Source organism: Talpa europaea (assembly GCF_964194135.1).
Source record: "Talpa europaea genome assembly, chromosome: 14".
Classification (NCBI taxonomy): Eukaryota; Metazoa; Chordata; class Mammalia; order Eulipotyphla; family Talpidae; genus Talpa; species Talpa europaea.
The window spans coordinates 82,426,058-82,447,656 of record NC_140082.1 but is presented as its reverse complement, the minus strand read 5'-3'; the positions used below and the strand labels follow the sequence as shown (position 1 = coordinate 82,447,656).

The 21,599-nt window shown below is 49.7% G+C and overlaps 1 protein-coding gene across 1 annotated transcript in view; it reads right to left on the bottom strand.

The window, feature by feature from the left end:
- Positions 1-21,599, bottom strand: part of IGF1R (insulin like growth factor 1 receptor) — a gene marked incomplete at both ends in the record, with an annotated part of 262,553 nt that overhangs the window by 196,647 nt on the left and 44,307 nt on the right. The window contains one exon of the mRNA XM_084254394.1: positions 19,232-19,777. Within this exon, the coding sequence (XP_084110520.1) occupies positions 19,232-19,777 (546 nt within the window). The remainder of the gene's footprint in view (positions 1-19,231; positions 19,778-21,599) is intronic.

Below are 21,599 nucleotides of genomic sequence, written 5' to 3'. Positions count from 1 at the left end.
AAACGAGCCTGCCAAAATCACACAGCATTTTCAAGGCTACTTCCCAAGGAAACACATGCTTATGCGCACAGGCGTGCAATCACACACGCACCCTCTTCCTCCTCCGCCCCCCTCAATCAAGGACACCGCCAGGGCCTACTGGTTAAGCTCTCACAGAGGATGAGGGTGAATCCCAAGCTTCTCTTCTGGAAAATCCCAATTCTCACTAGAAAAGGGAAGGAGGACCCCACCCCAACAAGTGTGTCCAAGTGTTATAGGACAGGGAGAGGGGCAGCCCAAGCCCCGCAAACCTGCCTATTCTAAATGGGTTCTGCCATCCGCCGCATCAACACAAAACACATGAGACTAATGGGAAGGATCTTTAATACAACTAGGAAACAATACAGGTAAGGCAAAGAGTCTAGTTTCTAAATGAAGCACCCAAAGTTACCCGTCCCCTCGTGGGTAAAAGTCCATCCATATGGGATCGTCCCAGAACAAGGCCCCAAAACCTGCCGCAAGTCTAAAGCATCTTCCAGTGGGGACCCACAGAAAAGGGTCACAAACAACCGGACAAGCCCAGAAGGAAAAGAGCAAAATCAACATCAAGATAAAAGCTGCCATGGTCACCTCCCCACGGGTCTCACCCACATCTGTGTCACCCAGTCCACGACCAAAAGACAAGCGCAGTTTCTTTACGTGTCTCTAGGCTCCATGCGCCTCCTCCAGGTCTCCTGGCTCCATCCTGCTTCCTTCCTCAGTCTCTTCTGCAGCTTCTCCTCTTCCTGCTCAGCTCCACCCTCCCTTGGGTGGGACAGGGAACCTCCCCCTTTCCTGGGGACCACCCTGTTACACAAGGAGTTGGGGAGCTCACCACGGACCCCCACTGAGCCTGCCTCACCCAAGAACAATCAGATATGGAAAAATCTACCTTTATAAACAGATAAAGGTGGGTTTTTTTGAATGCAAAAAAGTATAACAAGGAAACCAGAAAATGGACCATAACCCTATTGTCTACAAAATATCTGTGGACCTTTGAAAAGGATAAAAGCACATGGTTAGAAAATCCACACAGTGTAAAACAGTTCAGGACCAGGAGCAGTGTCACCCGGACATCTCTGCTCCTTCCCAGGAGGGTGAGCACGCCTCCTTTCTAGGATTCCTTCTGGGAAACTTTTTAATGATTATACCAACATTTATCAGCATAAATGCTCTTCTGAAGTTAGAACTGGATGTTCGTACCACACACAGTGTTCTACTCCATTCTATTATCATCCCTGAAAGAGCTCACTCTTTAAAGGACAGCTGTGTAGTGAGCATTCTACTCTTTGGAAATGTTTTAAATCAGAAGCAAATTCAATATGTAATACTTCCCTGCCTGCTTTATCGCCCTGTCATGGTCTAGTGATCACTCCTACGAGGAGAGAAATGTGACGTGGAATCATCTAGAATTTCAGTGCAGAATGGAGAGCCCTCCCTCCACAGCCTCCTAAGACCCCTGGAAGGGGTAAGCCTCCTGGCTGAAGAAAGCAGAGCCTTAGAAAGGTAAACCTGACCAAGGGTCAGCCCAGGAGGCATTAGTCAGGATATGAACCAGATCTATCTGAGTCTCTTACCTCCTCCTCCCAGAGGAGCTCTGACTGGGGCTTCCCCTCCAGAGAAAGGGAAGCCACTTCACAAGCTGGACCAAGAAAGGGCCACTAAGCACTCCCTGGCCAGCAGCAGTCTTTGGGGGGAAGAGCAGAGTGGGCTCAAACAGCCTGCCTTGGGGAGGACCAGGGGCCACCCCTTACCCTTGGTCTGTGCCCTCTCATTGGAGTTCTGTTTTTTTTTTTAAGATTTATTTATTTATGCATACACGAACTGGGGTACAGGCCAGAGGTATGGGGGGGTCAGGATTCACCATAGACAGAGTGGGGAACAGAACGGGTGGATTGACTGAAATACACTGCTGAGGGGAGCAGCGGTTGAGTCAGGAGAGGTCTCCTGCGCCATGTGGGTTGCTCCCTGGCCGGGGATCGAACTCGTGCTGCAGTAGCTGCAGACAGCTTCATAGGTTGCGGCTTAACCCCTTGCACCACCAGGGAAGCCCCCTCATCAGGATTCTTGAGCAAAGAAATGGAGCAGGGTGAGGCAGCAGTCCACCTGAGCTTTCATTCCTGTCACCCAGCCAGCCCCCCCAGTCTCTCCCAGGCCCCCAGAGAGCTGGGTGATGGACGGGCATCAAATGTGGCAGGCACATCGCTTTTCACTGAAACATCTATCTTAATAGCTGCATGTGTGTTTATAGATTCAGGGAGGCACAAAACAAAAACATGCATTCGAAAACAGAAAAAAAAAAAAAAAACATCATCAACAATAAACACAGTGGCTGGGCCGGCTCCTGCTCCTGCTTCCTTTGATGGAAAAGGAAATGGGGAGGCGGGGGCTTCACTGCCTCAGCAGGCAGATTTGCAGCAGAGCCTCCAGGAGCCCGGTCCCTTTCCTTCTGGCCCCGGACAGCATTCCTTTGGGGTGACAGAGGACCAGCAGCGGTTCCCCCAACCTCCCGCTGCTCTGGAGCTTGATGACTAAGCCCACAAGAATCCTGGCTGGTGCCCGACCCACACTGGAGGACAGGCAGGCTGCCCGGGGCCCCTTCCCCGGAAAGAAAACCTGCGCTGTGCCCCTGCAAGCCTGGGGGTGTAGCTCCGGAGGGATGGGAGTCCCTTCTGCTGCAAAGGAAAACAGGATCACCTGAGCCCAGGTAAAGCCCATCAGCACCCCGCAGCCCACTGCCCGGCGTGCACAAGGTTCTGGGCCCCGATGCAGGCTTGACTGGAGTTTCAGAGAGCGCCTTTATCTCTGAGAGAAACTCCAAGTAAATGCTGGTTATTTGCCCGAGGGAGGCAGAATTAAGCTCTGGGCAGGCAACCACAAGTTCGGTTTGCCCCATGAATAAAAGAAAACAAGAGAAAAATCAGCGTCAGGCTATGTGGCCAACTCATTTTTCAGGAGCCCAACTCATAGTAAAATCGGCAGTTCGAGATCTGATTTGGATAAATCATTTCCTGACACTCAATAGATTTTACTCCCTGTACGACTGTTACACATTTTTATAAAAGAATAAAAAGTTTACGGTGAACCTCATCCCTTTCTTTCCGTAGCACAACCTGCCAGTCATCAGCGCTCAAGAATCCACCCATTAAAAGATATTTTTACAAGATTAAAGAGGGTTTTAAAAAGAAACAAAATTCTCCTGGTTAAAAATCAGCCAAACAAAGGCGCTTGATCACTGATCAGCATCGAAGTTTCACTCCCCATGTGAAAATAATCCATCAATGTGAAAAAAGAAAAATCAAAACGAATCCGACCTCAAGGATGGGGTGGGCACGAAAAGATAAAAAAGGTGATAAAATTCAGATAAGAACCAGACAATTTCATAATGAAGCATCTGTGACTGTACTATGCTGACATCACTTTTTCCTCTACCCTTAGAGTTGTGAATTTTCTGATTAGGTAAAGAAAGGGCTAAGGGGGAGGAGATGGGGGAGGCTGAGAGAATCTTCCAGGGCAAGATGGGCCCCCAAGTCTCTGTGCTGAACACCTGGCACATAGCACTGTTCCATAAATGCCAGGGTTGAGCATAAACACAGTCTCATCTCAAGAGCTTCATTGCTGTCGGGACCCGGGGTGGGGGTTGGTGTTGGGAGGTGGGGTGTCAAGTCACCCATGCAGAGCTCTCAAGCAGAAGATGGAACCACCTGCCTGATCCTGCTGCACCTGGGGCTACACCCCATGTCCACAGGGGCCTGCATGGTGGAGCAGCAGATGCCCTGGAGGCCAAGCTCCTCCTGGGACTTACAGAAGCCACTGGGCTCTATTCTGCAAAACCTCCCAACTAGTAGGGGGATCTTCACCATGGTTTTGAAGCACTTTAACCACCTAGTAGTCAAAGCACTCTTTCATCAGCATCATTAGATGTCTGAGAGTTAGATGTGGCTGTACTTTTTTTCTATTCGGGAAACACTGAATTACATAAAGATACTGAGCAAGGGTACAAATATTCTGCCTAAAACATGATAGTATGGTAAAGGTAAGATTTGGATTTTGATCAGTGAACTTAATGGAGTAAATACTCATGTTGATTCTCACAGATGAACACCTGAAACTTCAATAATGCTACAATGCAACACTACTTCAATACAAGAAGAACCATGTTAAGGAGCTGCAGCTCCAAGTCTACCCCTCCTTTGTCTTGGTGCACTTCACCAAGGGTCCATGTGGCTCATTGCTCCCACCCAGATTCTTATTTAGACCAAGAGCACTTGAGCATAAAAAGGAGAGTGGGTAGGACGAGGGCCAGGAGTTCTTGCCCTGCTGGAGATAGCAAGGCAGTGGACAGGGGGATGTCCCAGGTTCTAAGCCAGCTAGGCCCTCAGAGCCATGGGCGTGGCCCTGGCCAAACCTCCCAGGCCTTTTCCAACCTGCAGGTTCCCCTACTTGCTCTTTTCCGGAGGATTAAGCAGGGCATGTGACATGATTTCCTCAAAAGTGTTCATGGAATACAAAGTTCTAACTAAACTTCTATGTAGTCTAGGGCTGATGCCTTTCTTGTTCAATGGCCACACACCTTTGAATAACCAAACCTGGAGATACTGTGTGGGTCTGAATGACAGCTGTGAGGGACAAGGAATGAGACCAATTATCTCAGCCTCCTGACACCTTCTTTATTCATTGCAGAAAAAATTGATTCTCAGTTTTTAAACCTTAGCCTGTTTTATGAGGGCATAGCACAGAGTCACTACATCCTGCCCACTCTCTCCTGGATCCCTCTGGGAGACCCAAGCATGGTCAAGCACAGCTTCAGACAGGAGGCAAATGGCCAGGAGGCTTTGTTACAGGGATCCCAGCTGAAGGGGAAAATGAAGCTGGCGCCCTGGGAGAGGTTTGCAGTGAGAGCTGTGACTGAATGGGCAGGTTCACGAGAGCTGGTGCTAAGGTCCCTGGTGGGGATTCCTGAAGTTAAGTCAGGACCAGATCAAATGCTCTCTTTCCATTCGGAGATCCACCCAATTGGTGTCTTCATGGAACACCAATAACTGGTTTTATAATTGGCATCACCTGGAGGGCACACTGACTGCATAACTGCTCCCTGTTACCCATCCAGAGAGACAAACTTCATCCTCCAGGAAACTCATTTCTCTGTCCCACACCTAAAATTTCCTTAACATGGAAACCCAAACCATCATATCTCCCTGAAAATTAATCTGGTAGCCCACAGGTTCTTGATTTAGAGGTGATGGCACTGAAATAATATGTTTGGGAGGAGACACAGCACAGGATACAGAAAGTTACCTGCTCCAGTCTCTCCAGTCTGCTTTAGTCTGTTACTTCAAAAGTTAACTCATTTCCCTTACCCTTCAATAGCAAAATCCAAGAAGAAATGTAAATTTGTTTAATTGTTTCCACTTTTTCAAAATATTAATCACTGATACAATTAACTGTGGATTAGCCTAAACTGCTCCGAAGCTATTGCAACTTGCTAATTAAATTTGCTCTCACTATCATAAAAATATCATAAAAAACTTGAGCTCTGAACGATACCACACAGGATGAACGAACCAAGTCCATCAGAGTCCAAGCTACTGCTCCACTTACTAAACAAAAAAAAAAGTTAATGACATGCATTAAAAAAATCAAAATGTCGGGCCTCCCTGGTGGCACAAGATGCAACCTATGAAGCTGTCCACAGCCACTGTAGCACGAGTTCAATCCCCACCGGGTCAGGGAGCTCCCCACAGGGCACAGCAGACCTCTCCTGACTCGCCCGCTGCTCCCCTCAACAGTGTATTACAGTCAGTCTGCCTGTTCTGTTCCCCGCTCTGTCTCTGGTGAATCCTCTCACCCCAGCCCCCCACACCTCTGGCCTGTACCCCAGTTCTTGCATGCATAAATAAATAAATCTTTTCAAAAAATCGCAATGTCCTTATATAATGTAGATACCTCAAGACTAAATGAAGACTTCTGACAAGAGTTTAATGAGCTGGTAGCCAATCCTCCTGGGTGGGGGGTGATGAGGTGGGGAAGGGAGGGGGATTCTAGCTTCGCCCCCTTTAGCAGCGTGGTTCAGGAGGCAGTGACTTGATCCACACTCAATGGAACTGACGCTGAGTCAATAATCCAAGTCCCTCGATTAGCAGGCAGAAAAATTTCAGCTAGCTTCCAAACTCCCTCATCTTTCCATTACTTCAAATGACAACCTTTCCCACTACTTTATCTCTTTGCATTAAGTACCAGCAGCTGAAAGATGCAATCAATTTAATATTTCTCTCTGCCCATTTACATTACTTATTTGTTTCAACAGTTCCTCTTTGCCACAAATCCTTCCTTTGCCCATTCATGTCTGCATACTTATCATAGATTTAATATTTCTCTAGGCCAAAGATCATACGCTGAGTTTTTCTTTGACTGGAGGACAGAAGAGACAGGGGAGAGGGAGGAGAATGTCTGGAATCCCTTTGTTCTCAGACAATTCTTGAGAACAATTCTCCATAAGAAAAGTTATAAAAAGCTGCGATCAGCACCCCCACATTTTAGATACAAAATCGGGGGGCAGGGTGGGGAGAGGAACTGAAATATACTGAGCCCAATCCAGTTACGGAAAATGTCAGGCATTTGCTTGGTGGCCCTGGTGCTGGTGGATCGAGAACCCAGCCCAGATGCGGGCCACAAGTCCGCGCTTGATAAAAACCCCGCCGTGAGTAATGAACCACAATTCTGCCACCCAGAAACCAGCTCCTGTCCATCAAAGGCAGGAATTACATCGTCTCTTTCTTCTTACCTCCACAGACCCCTGGTGGACGTGTTCCAGATTCAATTTAGCATCCTCCCACCCGGACCAGCAAGAAGCGGGGAGATCTGGGTCCTCGTTCCTCTTTCCACCCACAGCCCCCCGCAAAGGGAATGTCTTTGTTCCCCCACACCTGAACATCAGGGAAGTATAAGGGCTCGGAGAGAGCTTTTTTTCTTTAATTCAGATATTTAGAAGCATGTAACAACTTCTCACCACCACCCCTGCCTCATCCACCAGACAGCAAAGGCACCAGCTTCTTTTTTGTTTAAATTTATTTATTTATGCATACAAGAACTGGGGTGTAGGCCAGAGGTGCGGGGAGGGGGTGAGAGGATTCACCAGAGACAGAGTAGGGAGCAGAACAGGCAGATATATTGAAATACACTGCTGAGGGGAGCAGTAGGCAACACAGGAGAGGTCTGCTGTGCCATGTGGGTCACCTCCATGGCCGGCCAGGGAATCAAACTCATGCTGCAGTGGTTGGGGAGAGCTTGATAGCGCTGTCTTTAACCCCTGCACAACCAGGGAGGCCCCAAGGCACCACCTTCTGGAATGAGCACGAGTCTTTTTCCCACAGAACCTAAGATGGCTGTGGGGAGTTGTCAGCATCTAAGCCAGTCAGGGTGGGGGCAGGGGCTGCTGTTGGGACCTTAACCATCATCAGACTTTCATTTTTATGAAATTATAATACACTGCACATTCCATATACCTGGCAAGGTTCTGGAGCGGCGCCCATTCGCGGCCGAGGCTGTGTATACAAGGCTGGGCACACGGCACGGGGCACGGCGAGCATCCTTGATGAAAGGCCTGGAGCGCACAGGGGCAGCCTCTCCCCTGTGCCCGCTCTGAACACGAGCTGCCTCTCCTCTGGGCAAAGCTTGTGGAGGGTCACGCCCCCATCACAAAACACAAGTTTCTTCTCTCTGGGAATGTCACATGCTTTGATCTCTCGTGACAAAACTAGGTTTCTGTCCTCTCACACTGTCCAGGACGGGACTCACACAAAACAGGCTGACTGGAGGGACAAGGGGCGCTTCACCCAAGTAACCAATGTGAAACCTACACAGGAAACACAGACCTACAGTTGGTGTTACAAGCCAACCTCTTCATCCTCCTCCCTGGCCCCAGGAGCAACACAGACCTTCTCAGTCACTTCACAGTGACACTGGATTGGTATTCACAGGAAAGGTAGGGAGCAACAGGGGACCTGAGATCATTTAGACCTCAGCAGAGGGAAACAAACTAGACTGCTTCAGCTCCACTGATATTTAGCTGGTTTGTTCATTCCTGCTACAGCTACTCTGCTCATCAGAAAACCCTTTTATAAAATCCCTTTATGAAAGTCTCGTGGCACCTGTTAGGGCTGGGACTAGACAGGGTCAAGAGTGGAACTCACCCTCCCACTTCCCCAAGACTGAGGAATAAATCACACTCTCTTCCAGCGCCAGGTACTTCCCCTCCCTCACCTGAGCCCAGCCCCCCACCCTCATCTGCACTGCCAGCAAGACACCCCTCAGGCGCTCTCGCTCTGGGCAGGGTCAACCCAGTGGGAGGTAGGAGGAATGAGCTGTGCACAACATCAGCCTCCCTCTGGCTGAGAGGGTGGAGAACCAAAAGGTATACACAGGGCACAAGTCCTAACCTGCAGCTGGCTTTTCATCTACTTGGAGAAAGGGACAGGTGAGGAGTAAACAAGACCTTCTGAAACCACGGAAGACGACAGAGAAGTGTTCACTGACCCAAGAACATGGCGGACACGGTACCAGCTCAAGTACGACCTGAAGGTATGTGAGCCCTCCGTCCAGGAGATCTGGGGGGGCTCATGGAAGAGAGGGTGTGAATCAAGCAAGGGACTTGCAGAGCAGGGGACAGTGGTGAAGCAGGGATCACAGAGAGCGCGGCCTCAGCAGTCTGCTGCAGCTGAAACCCCCTGCGCATACACAACGAGATGACTGTGCACAAGAAAACACACCCAACTCTCAAACAACCAAGAAAGTATTTCAAATCCACTTTGATTATTCCAAACGTGCTCTGAGTCCAAAGCACCTCAGCAGTGTCCAGAGGGAGATCAATCACTGGTCAGGATGGCAGGAAACTCCTGCTGGGCGATCAGCTTGCTCAGATTCTAGATGAGGCAACCCTTCCTTGAGTTGAAAAGAATGATTTAAATGAATTTAAATTCATTCAACATAATCGCATTACACTGGTGTTTCTCAAAGTACTATGAATAATTCACCTGGGGAACAGCAAAAGTCAGACCAGCAAAAGTCACTTCAAAGACGCAAGACTTAACACGATCCCACCTGGATTTCCTACACTGGCCACTCCTCCTTTCTTCTACCCCATCGCTGAGACGCTCTGCCAGCCTATCCCACATCTGCCATCACTCGGTGGGCTGGTGGGAGCCCAGTGAATCACAGCCATGTCCTGGAGTGCACAGCCCGCCCTCTAGAACCCATCCAGGCCTGGAACATTCTCTGCTCCAGGAGAGGCGGAGGCTTCATGGCACTGCAAGTCTTGAAGGTCTGTTTTCATTCTCAAGGCAGGTTCAGCACACCCATCCTCACCCCCAGCACCATCCTCTTAAGCACTGAATCAGAGTGCAAGGGAAATTCAGGACTCACTCGGGTCAAAGATAAGGAGATAGGAGTTGGGAGACTGGAGGAGGCGTGTTCTGCAATAAACCATGAGGATTATGAGCACAATTTTCATGAACCCCATCTGATCGTGAGGCTGGGCTATCCCCCTCCTGCCATCTGATCGCCCAGCCTGGCTTCAGAGGTGGGAGGCACTCATGGGGCATCTGCACTTATTCTGATACGGTGGAGGCACCCAATATGGGAGTCACGGGCAGCCGCAGAGCCGGCATGTGAATTCCAAGCTTTCTGCTTTTCAAAATGCAATGAGCACCAGGCTTGTTTACAAAAACAGACCCTGAACGAACTCGCACTAAACCATTCACAAGAAACATTCATTCACCTTTTATTTATTAGCTGAAGCGGGGTCTGGACATCCTCCCAATTAGCATTTCCCCTCTACAACCACTTAATCCCTTCTCACACATCTTCAGGGCCTCTTTATCTGTACTCTGAGGCTTTGCATGGATTAGGGAACAGTGCCCAACAAGAGCTGCAGATACCCAGATAAGCAGTATCGCCCACCCTGTGGCACCCAATCAAACTGAGGGTCCGAGGCCCCCTGGCCTCCACATGTCAACATAAAGTTCAGGGGGTCTGTGGCTGCAGCCAAAAGGTTTCTCCTGAGTTAAGATGCAGCGGGCACAGCCAGGCACCAAGAGCGGCCATCACATGGGTGCCTGGTCATGATCCGTCCTGGAAGACAAATTTCCCCCAAGATGGAAGTCGCCGTGTGTATCCGCTGTCTAGCAGTAACACTGCTTAGTTTCAACACCCCCAGAGAGTTCACCCTTCTCCGAATTGACCATCTCCCACAGACTTTCTAAGAGGAGGCTTTTTTCTCAACCAACAAGAAATGTTTGTTGAGCCAAAGAAGCATTCTTCTGAGAAAATTACACATTCTCAGAATGCCATTCATAAGCGACGATGATGTCAAGATCCTTCGAGCCCGATCCTCAACTCCTGCAATGAACAGGAAGGCACGGCCAGGACGGGGGTGGATGCTGGAGAAAGAAATGAAGTGATCTCGCAAGACGACAGATACCGTGTCACCTGGACCGAATCAGCAGGACGGTGTGACCCAGGTGTGCCAGGGAACTCACGAGACTGATGACTTCGCTTTCCTGGGGAAAGGAAGAAAGCACGCGAGAAATTTTCTGCAACGTTGCTCCAACCTGTTCTAAAGCTTCTTTGTCACGGCTGTTCAAAAGCTTCTAAAAGAAGTATCAGTGCATTCCAAAATAATCCAATCATTTCAAGTTCACCAAGGAGGAGAACAAAAATATTACCCTATCACCCAAGTGAAGAGCAGTCTAAGCACCTCACAATACCATCCTCTTAGCAAAGCAGAAGGGGCCATCCCGAGGTCAAGACATCAGAACAGAAACATCACTCTAAGTTGCAACCCCAGGAACAATGCCCGCCTTTTCTGGACGGAGGGATCTGACAAGTTTCCATCTGCCTCTGTATGACCATGAATACCTTCAGGGGGAAAATTCTCATTCACACACTACAACTGCCCAGGAAATATTTCTAATAATTTCAACATTCATCTTGGCATTTTGTTATTACAAGCTTTTGCTGCTTTATTCCCCACCTCTTTTCACTACTAAATCCCACTCCCTGGCTTCAGCAGCTGCTAAAAACCATCCAAGCACTTTGCATCTATCCGGAAATCCAGAACGGCAGCCTGGGTTCATGGATCTGCTGCCAAGGGCAGATGTACGTGTGGTGCAGCTGGGCCCTCCTCCCCAGGGGCCCCAGCGCAGGCGGCACACGGCCCAGGGCCAGCAGCCCCGTCCAGGGGGCCACTCTCAGCTCAGCTCCTACACGCAGGGCAGCCAAGCTCTGCAGCCACGGTCCTGCCAGCACGGCCTCCAACAAGCACAACCTCACAAACTCATTCCAAATCCCTTCCTTAGGACTTGGGGAAAGAAATCAGAGATAGCGAGCTACAGGCTGGATCAGTCTGCACAGCTTTTCTACACATATGAGGCTGGGCGCATCCGGCCATAGCCCCCACACACTCTGCCTCTGTTCCCATCCCACTGGGATTCCGTGAAAAACGGCACCAAGAAAGGAGAAGGGGGTGGGGTGGTTGTTTGTGACCAGGGAAAGAAACAAAAAGCCACTTTTGTTCAAGCCTGAGATGAAACAGAAGCCAGGCTTCCGGGAGAGGGCCTGACATTCCTGCACAGTGTTCCTCCACCCACCTGATCCCTTGGTAGGAAGGAAAGAGCCACAGGAGGACAGAGCGAGCTGGAGTTTGTTTCCTGCACTGGGGGTAAAGCAAAACAAAACAGAGGGAGGAGCAGGGTGGGAGAACAAAGTGGGGTGTGTTTGTGTGTTTGTGTGTTTGCATGCTCGCACATAAGAACACACAAACACAAACACACACACACACTATGACCCAAAGTTTAGAATGACCAAGCCTGTGCCCCAGCCCGGAGCAGATGCTGGGCTACCTTTACTACAAGAAACCAAGAGTTGTCGCAGATGAAAAGACACATCCTTGCTCTTCTTATCAAAAAGTCAAAAAGTGTGCCCACCCTGCAACCACTTTGCTCTAACAAAAATGAAAAAACACCCATTTTAAAAAGATAGTATTTAACATCGTCTCAAACAAGAACCTTGTTGTTATTTCTTAGATTCTTCCCCACACCCAGCTCACAGGCTGAATAAATTCAGAGGGTTTGATAACCAACGAAACAGTTTACACGGAACTACAGTGGCCCCGCTGGCCGGCCCAATGGAGACGGATGAACCTCACAGAATGGTCTTTAAAGATACGGCTTATCTGAGCATACACAAGAATTTGAACAATTTGGATTAAATTAGCAAGAGCCCCTCCTACACCATGCCCTGCTATTTATGATCACTGAGTGTCTGCAGTTTAGAAAAAAGCAATAGAGAAAGGCAATTTAAGACAGGGTGCTAACATCCACTGGGGTCAACCTAGCTTAAAGCTCAGAATTTCAGATGATCTTGGTGGGCAGCTCTTACATGGTTTCGGTTACTTATTTTTAAAATGAGGTCCACTCACCGAGGACCTACTGGGTGCTGTGCAGACTGGTGACTGACCAGTTCTGTTCCTGCTCAGCCCTGTCTCACGGATGGACAATGCCTGGCAGTCTCGTCCCTGCCCCTGGGAACGCCTGAGGCTAACAGCTACCCTTCTCCCAACTCACTGACTGTCTTATACCCCTGCTATGAGACACCACTTGTCCCACTGGAATATAGTTTATAAAAAACATGCATGCCACTTTTTAGAAAATTATACATTCTTGCAAATGTCAGTGGTAACGTACCATGAAGGCCCACTGGGAGAGCCACGCCTTGCGGGGTGGTGAGGCCACCTGAACAGGCCTGAAGCCAGGTCAGAGTGTGGTGGGCACATGACAGACCCCATAATATTACTGGGGACGGATACCGTGGGGAGCTCAGGTGAGAGGTCCCGGCCTGTCCCATGACCCCGGAGAACTGCAGACAGTTTGGGAGCTGACCCTGCAGGAGCATCATGTCACCTTCCCTGCCGCTCAACTCTTCCTTCCCACTCGCCCTGGAAGCCCTTCTCACTCCCTGACCTCAGATGACAACTTGCTCCCCCGCAAAATGACCTGCTCTGCTCCTCTACTTGTTCCCATAATGCAGCTCCCCAGGACCAGGGTGCTGTGATGAGCTGCTGACACTTTCCCAAAGACCAAGGAGCAGGGTTGTGGGAAGTAGACGAAAGCCCAGCTCTCACTCACGTGTGAGCCAGTGTCAGAATGAGACCAGTGCCCAGAATGGGTTTTGGATTTAGGGTGGCCTTTGGATTTCCACCTGGCATTCCTTTCTCCACATAAAAGACCTCTAAGTTTCTAAAACCCTGATTGCCCGGGTATGCACGGTGATAACAGGTGCCTGCTCTGTTTAAGATCCCCTGTGTCACAGCAAGATCATGTCAATTGCTCACCATCTCCTGGAACACCTTGGCTATCCTTGACAGGTGGCTTTCCATCCTAGGCTAGTGCTCAGGGACCTGCCTACTACCACTAAGTCCCTGGGGCACAGCACAGACTAGAAGGAGGCAGGTTTCCAAGTCATGGCTTTCAGCTCCACCGCAAGCCAAACCAACTTTTGAGCCCCCCCCCACACCCCCCATGCACTCCAGTTGAGCAATGCAATCCAGGACAAGATTAGCCACAAGCCCACATGCCCCACGTCATCCCACTCTAGTTGAGAATGTCACACGGGCATACACACAAGAAGAAAGAGAGAGAAATACTAACTCAACAAAAGAAAGGGGCATTTTAGGAGCAAGAAGAAACCAGAATGGTCTGACAAGTAGGCTTAACCGGTGAGATTTGAAGGGACTCTAGAAATTGTCTGAATACCTAGAATTGCAAAAAATCACTCTAGGAGGGGCATTCTGAAAGCTTCTCGGTCTTTAATGTGAGATCCCTATTAAAAAATAAACTTCTGAAAGGATCCCAAGAGCATGACACCTTAGTTAGGTGACAACTAGCCAATATCAAAGCCTTTGGGGTCTGAGGCCTGTGACCTGAGAGGTGGAGCAGGCTAAGAGGCATCACACACACACGGACACACACTGCTTCACCATCTTGCTAACAAGGGTCTACAGTCAGGGAGAACAGAATGTGATCTCCATGCTTGACTATAAAAGGCATAGAATGAGGCCCAGGGGCATGTGACCCCCCTTCTAAATAAAGATCACCCCCACACTGGGAGCAGCTGACCGGAGCAGGGGCCTTCCAGGAGAATACAGACAAGTTCCTACCAACAACAACACAAAGCCAGAGCCGAGCTCTACTGACTGTCTTCACCTCCAGGATCCACAGGCCTGTCTCTGCCCCACTTGAAACACAGGTGTCCACATGATCCACCCTCACAGTGTGCAGTGGCATATGAGACCCTGACAGCGAACACACAGCATTTTCCAGAGAGAACTATTCCTCATGGGTAGCTTAAAATTTAAACAAAGAAGGAAAAACGTTAAGATGAAAAAAATGGGGCCTCCCTGGTGGTGCAAGCACTATGAAGCTATCCGCAGCCACTGCAGCACAAGTTCCATCCCCGGCCAGGGAGCTACCCACATGGTGCAGCAGACCTCTCCTGTCTCACCCACTGCTCCCCTCAGCAGTGTATTTCAGTAGATCCACCTGTTCTGCTCCCCACTCTATCTCTGGTGAATCCTCTCACACCCCCTACCCCGCACCTCTGATCTATACCCCAGCTCTTATATGCATAAATAAAAATTAATCTTTAAAAAAAAAAAGATGGGAAAAGAAAACTGTACATTACATGGGTGGGGTCTCAGGGTAGAGAAAATGTGTGCCCCACCTCACCTCAATCCATAAGGGGAGGTACACATGCTGAAACAAATCCCCCCACTTTTATCTGGCAGACCAGAAGGAACAATCTGGAAGAAAATGAGGAAGGAACCCATAAGAAATGAAGGCTGGGGCATAATTCCACTCCCCACACCAATGCTGCGCTTGTCAGGGTATTTGAGAACAAGAACACAAGCCATGGCGGTGGGGGGAAACTAGGGGAGTTTGTCTTTTTTTTAACCACCTGCCTTGGTCCCATCAGTGAGGTGGCAGCAAGAGGTTTCCCTTCTGTCACTCAAGGGCACCCATCTGCCATTTTCCTGTCTGTTCCTTTTGAAGGCAGGCGAAGCCCCCCGCTCCGGGACTGCTGACCCCAGCCTGTGCCCCTGTAGTGAAATAAGGCTGCACCCCCAGCAACATCAGCTCCCAGCACAGCCAGGCTGCCGCCCTCCTGCAGCTCCTGGCAGAGACCAGGCCTCTCATGGGCAACTGGGATAAACATCGACACCAGACTGTTCATCATGACGGACTAGAAGGTACTTGGAGACTATGTTCAGCAGTAAAGCTCGGGATTTTTTTTTTTATTATTATACTTGAAATCAAGTACCAGAAAGTCCTTAGGAAAACAAGACCAGGTAAAATTTAGACAAGTTCATGGGTGGCAGGGGGACGACAGGTACTCAGAGAGGATTTCCCCAGTTCCTGCTGCCCACAACGCAATGGCCAGCGCCAGGCCTCACTGCGATCTTGAAGAGGATTTCTGTTCTTCTCCACCATCCTCGGCCTTGGTCCTCTCTGACATCCCAGGCTCATCCTCTCTGCCAGCAAAGAGCTGGAGACAGTTTGGGGGACAGTGCTCTGGGGAGCAAGGATTTCAGGCAGCAGAGGTGGAGAAGGGGGTGGCTGCAGGGAGGCATGTCACTGGCCAGGCAAAGGGGAGAACAGGAGGGCAGATGAGACAACACACATGCAAATGACCCCCACAAGAAAGCTGTCCATGCAGAGAGGGAAGACGTGGGGAGCAAGGGGCGGGGAGTGGAGACAGGGCAGGTCATCAGCACGGAAATGCCCAGGGTCGTCTGGATGAGAGAGGTACAGGGATCTCAGCCCACAAACATCATGGGGCTGGAGACAGTGTGCAGAAACCAGAGACACAGAAAAGCCCACGGAGCAGCTGTGGGTGAGAGGTTCTAGGAAAACAAGGACAGTGAAGGAAGCTCTTAAAGGTGAGACCCCAGGGGAAGGAGCCCGAAAGGAAACATCTGTAGTGACAGGAGAATCAGAAGGGATGTCCGAGGCAAGCAAGGAGTGTGCAAGCTCGAGAAACATCAGGACGCCAAACAGGAATATTTTTACTGAAAGGAAAAAGCTGTGCACCATTTTTCAAGAGTCAACCAACTGTTTTAGGAATAGCTCAAGCCTGCATAAAACCACCTCTCAAATCACGAGCGAACAGAGAAATACGAAAGTGTGCGGAGAACTCTGGAATAGTAATTTCCTGCACGAGGCTGTCTCGAAGCTGCCTGCCAGGCGGAGAGCAAGGAGTGAAGGCGGCGTGTCAGCACCGGGTAATTGAGTGTTTCTCCATTATGTCAAAAATTTCACACACACCATGACTTGAGGTATCTCTCCAGATGTTCTTCCCACTTCTGTAGCCAGCTGGGTGAGAAATATCTGAGTGGGATTCTTCTAGGCTTACTCTTTGCAAAGGGCCATCTAGGAGTGACCTTGAGGCAGACGCCCTGTCTGGACTCCACGCCCTTCACCTGGCACCTGGGATGATGCCTAAGAGTTCGGGCGAGAAAGATACAGCAACATGCTGGCACCCTGGTACTCAGCCAGAGAGATGAAAAAGCAAGAAACCACGCCTGGGAAGGATGCTCTAAGGCAGCATCCCCAAGAGATACTGACTACAAGTCACGTCTGTCATTTCAGGTTTACGAAATGAAAAAGAAACAGGTGGAATTAATTTTAATGCTACATTTTACTTAATTGAATAGTTCCAAAAACATTGTCATGCCAACAGGTAATCAATATAAAAAATATTAAAGCACTAGCTCATGCCCCCAGCCCCCAAATGCTATATCTTCAAAATCCAGTGTGTAGGTTACACTAGATCCGGTCTCAGTTCAGACAGGCCACAGCTCAAGGACTCCACCAGGCACGCATGGCTAGTGGCTACCACCCTGGCTGGGGCAGTTCCCACAGGAACCGCAACAAGGGGAAAGAGTTCCAGATCAATGGAAAAATCTCCAAGAAACTTACCTGTGCGTGAGTTTTCAGGACAAGGTGAAGGAAGCAATTTCCCTGAATGCTGTTACTAACTTTAAATGGATACTCTGTTGTGAAATCTCTCTCTGTGTGTCTGTCTCTCTCTCACACACACACTCACACTCATATACACACTCATGCTCACACACTCACACACACACACACACAGCAGGGCTGACACATGTGGCTGAAGAGAAGGCTGTGGGTGCAGCCCTGGGGAAGCAGGTCCAGCTAAGGCCCAGCTTATACCTGCCACTCCCTTTACACGGTGCTGATTCACTTTCTCCCTTAATCTTCCAACAGTCCTGTGAGGAAGGCACGGTCTATCCTGTTTTGCAGATGAAGAGGGCCTGGCGATTTTAATTACTTGCATCCTTCCAGTCACGGCTACTGGACTTGGACCCAGAACTCAGGCCTCCTCCCAGCCCTGGGCTTCTCCAACAAGAGCTGGTCAGAAACGGCCAAGATTCCAGGGAGGCCAAAGTAAGCATCTACTGAGCAGCTGCCCAACCTGCCCATCTCTGGCTTTTCAACCAACCCCTCCTTTACACAGTGCTAATAGGTTTTCAAAACACCTTTGCACACGCATTTGCTCACCACTGGAGAATAAAACGAGCCTGCCCTGAGGAGCATGCTACAGAATCCCAAGAAGCCCAGCAGGGCGGGCTGGCCCAAGGTCACCTTGACCTCTGATCCCTCACCCACTGTCTTCCCACTTCACCAGGATGCCTCGACATTGAGGACGCCTTTCTCCTTTGAAATAAAATGTTCAAATGTCAAAACTACCTACAAATGCATGTCGCTGTTTTCTCAAACCATGACAGTTTTAATCACTCACACGTGTGACTGTAGCACTGTACCTCCCTCCAACCCAAGCCCACAGGGATCTTCAGGTGGCCTGCCGGTGCTCTCAGCTCCTTGGGGTTACTGGCTGCAGCCTAGGGGGGACCCCTCTCCTCACTAATCAACTGCCCAGTGTAAGGATACAGAGCTTAGAAGCACCTAGCCTTTCCCATGGGCTGTCTCAGAGCCTAGAAGGATGGGTCCTTTTTCCTGCCTCCACCTGGTAGAAGGGAAATAAACTGCAGCTACCTATGGGGTCTGGGCTTTGATTCACTTCTTTCATACACTTCACGGCTGGGGCAGGTCTACCAGTTTGAGGTATCATGACTCTTCATGACTGGTTAGTATGGGGCTCCTTGGGTCTTTAGTGGGGCCAACCATTAACTCATAGCTATTGAGAGCCTCCATGCTGACTTGTAGCCAGTGCGGGGGAGCTTCCAGGACAATACAACTCCCTACACATTGCTGAAAGTAGAAATGCAAGGGCCCAAAGTCACAATTTCATACCAAGCAAGTGGTTCCGAAGGCACTGATCACAATACAGCAAGAATTCAGTTATAAGCGGGGGCAAATTAAGCATAGTGCAGGTAAATAAATGAGAAGCTTCAAAAGAGCATCACCAGATGCCCCAAGAGCACCAAATACATTTCAGAGCTCTTTCAATAAATGATTTCATGAGCTATATCCCACCTGTTGGTTTAAAGGTATGACAGGAAGGAGGCGGAATCCAGGTGTACAAAGGCACCCTGCTCCACGCTACCTGCAAGGACAGCCTGACCCTGGGACCCCTGGCAACTTGTCTAGCACTCTCCCCCTTGGGACCTAGGGCACCTAACTAAACATCATCCCAAGGATGAAGGCAGAGTGGAGGTTGCCACTGTCAAGGGGTACAAATTAGCTTTCTACTTTTCCTTTATTCAAACTACCTTCCAAGTGCATTCAGGCTAAGAAGTCCTGCTGTACCAAAAAATATCTTTGCACACAAAGGATGAAGAGCGGATACATCCGCCGCCCCCGGCCACTAAGGCAAGCACACCAGGTCACCTCTCATCAGGAAATCAAAGCTGAGGGTCAGCAAGCTTTTGGCCCGGAAGCGGGGTGGATCATTTCTATTATGTGTGAGCTGAATGGTCTTGACAGCAGCACCCCCCAAATTCCCCGACACAAAAGAAATCCAGCCAAGACCCCCACTTCCACACAGCAGGTGCACCTTGTCCTAAATGCAATATGACCGGACCCCGCCCGCCTGTCCATTCAAGGAGGGGGAGGGAGGGCAAGGCCGAGGAGGAGAAAGGACAGAAGCAGAGGACCATGGCGGTCAGCGGCTTTCTTACTTTTCTGGCAGCGGTTTGTGGTCCAGCAGCGGTAGTTGTACTCGTTGTTGATGGTGGTCTTCTCACACATCGGCTTCTCCTCCATCGTCCCGGGGCACAGGTCCCCACATTCCTTCTGGGGCTTGTTCCCCACGATGTAGTTGTTGGAAACTGCGTCCAGGATCAGGGACCAGTCCACCGTGGAGAGGTAACAGAGGTCAGCATTTTTCTCAATCCTGATGGCCCCCCGAGTTATGTTCCTCAGGTTGTAAAGCCCAATATCCTTGAGATTGGTCATCTCGAAGATGACCAGGGCGTAGTTATAGAAGAGCTTCCAGCCGCGGATGACCGTGAGGTTGGGGAAGAGGTCACCCAGGCTCTCGAGGCCAGCCACGCGGAAGAGCAGCAAGTACTCGGTGATGACGGTGAGCTTGGGGAAGCGGTAGCTGCGGTAGTCCTCCGCCTTGGAGATGAGCAGGATGTGCAGGTAGCCCTCGATCACCGTGCAGTTCTCCAGGCGCTTCAGCTGCTGGTAGTCGTTCCGGATGTCGATGCCCGGACCGCAGACTGAAGGGAGACAAGAGAGCAAGGGCGGGACATGTCTGAGTTACAAGGAAATCATTCTTAACCCTATTTTCCACCCCACTGTTTGGTCAGTTTTCGGGAAACCTATAGGACTGACTGAGGAAATCAGGCTCTATTCTTCACCGAGACTCAGGCTGACCTTCTGGGTCACTAACCAGTCGGCTGTCACCTGCTCCAGGCCAGGTGCCATCCCCGATCAGGCAAACCACAGCCTGGAGTAGTAAGGCCCACTGCAGTGCACTTGGGGTGGCCTGACAGGCTCCACAATCCCCTTCCCTTCTGCACAATGCCAGTCGCCAACGCCTGAGCAAACGGCTCAGTGGTCAAGTATCAGTGCTGACTGCTACGTCCAGCCTGCAGGACACCACGCAGTAAAGTCTACACTGCAGGACAGTCACCTGCCCTAGGAGGGAGGGACGCAGGAAGCAAGATCCCCTGGCCCGTGCCAGCGGCCTCTCATCCTCTCCAGCACTGCATGACTGCAGGTATAACAGCCTTCCCGGGACAAGATGAACATGTGAGTCATAGGAACAAGAGACGCACAACTCCTAGTTTTATTAGGACAGCACGCTTCATGCAGAAAGGCTGGCTAAGCAGAGAGCAAAGAGAGCAAAAATTATCAACAATTTCACCATCCAAAGATAACCACTGTTAACCTATTTGTGCCAAGGATTCCTTCTCTCGGGATAATTTGAGGTAAAGGAAATCAGACAGTAACAGTATAATGTCCACAAATACTCTTTCTTTGCCAGACATGAACATTTTACCAAGTAAATGGATGGTCCTACATCTCCCCTCAAATGGCATCTCCTCCCAGCCATGCCTAACAGCTGAGCATGACTATCCCCAAGCTCCCTAGTGTCTCTGCTTCATTATTCCACAGCACTCTGCAAGTCTGAAAGTGCCTGCACCTGAGGACACTGGCCGTGTGACTCGTGTTACCTGTTTTCTGCTGGGTTGCCCATGCCTAATGTGTGGGCACAGAGTTGCCTCAGTGAATGAGACCAGATGTGCCCGCCTGGAGCCCAGTTCTCCAGGTCAGTCAACCTAAGCAGGAGAGGAGCACACAGGTGTCTTTCAGACCTGTGCCACCAGAGTAGTAGGAATCCAGACAGTGGCTCTGCTCCCCAGCAATAATCATGTGAGGTCTTTATCTTCCGTACAGCAGCCTCCCAGGCCCAGCTGAAAAAGGCGGATTCCCCCTTCTACGTCATCATCAATTACGTATGTTAGTTTGCTCTTAAATGAGAAATGGTCTTTGAAGAATTCAGTGTATCGTCGCATTCAACATGCCACACCCGATCACACCACATTCTCTTACACGGGACCACACACACAGCATCCACATATCACCACATCGTCTTGCACTGACTTTGCCGTCACTGCCACCAGGCCAAACATTTCAGTTCCAAGTGAAAGAACATTAAGACTCAGAACCCAAATGCCCAAAAATAGATGACTGGATCAAGAAGATGTGGTACATATACACCATGGAATATTACTCAGCAATCAAAAAAGATAAACTCATGCCATTTGCAGCAACCTGGATGGAGCTGGAAGGGATCATGCTCAGTGACATAAGCCAGAAAGAAAAAGAAAAATACCGGATGGTCTCACTCATAGCAGGAATCTAGAAAACCTAAATAAGGGACCAGGAAAAAGACTATAATAAAGTAAAAATCAAAATCAACAAGCAACTATAAACCAGAGACACACTACGTGGGGTCGGGGAAAGAGGAGGGATTAGGGTCAAAATAAGAGGGGTGGGAATTGTATGGGGAAATATAACCAAAACGAAAATGCA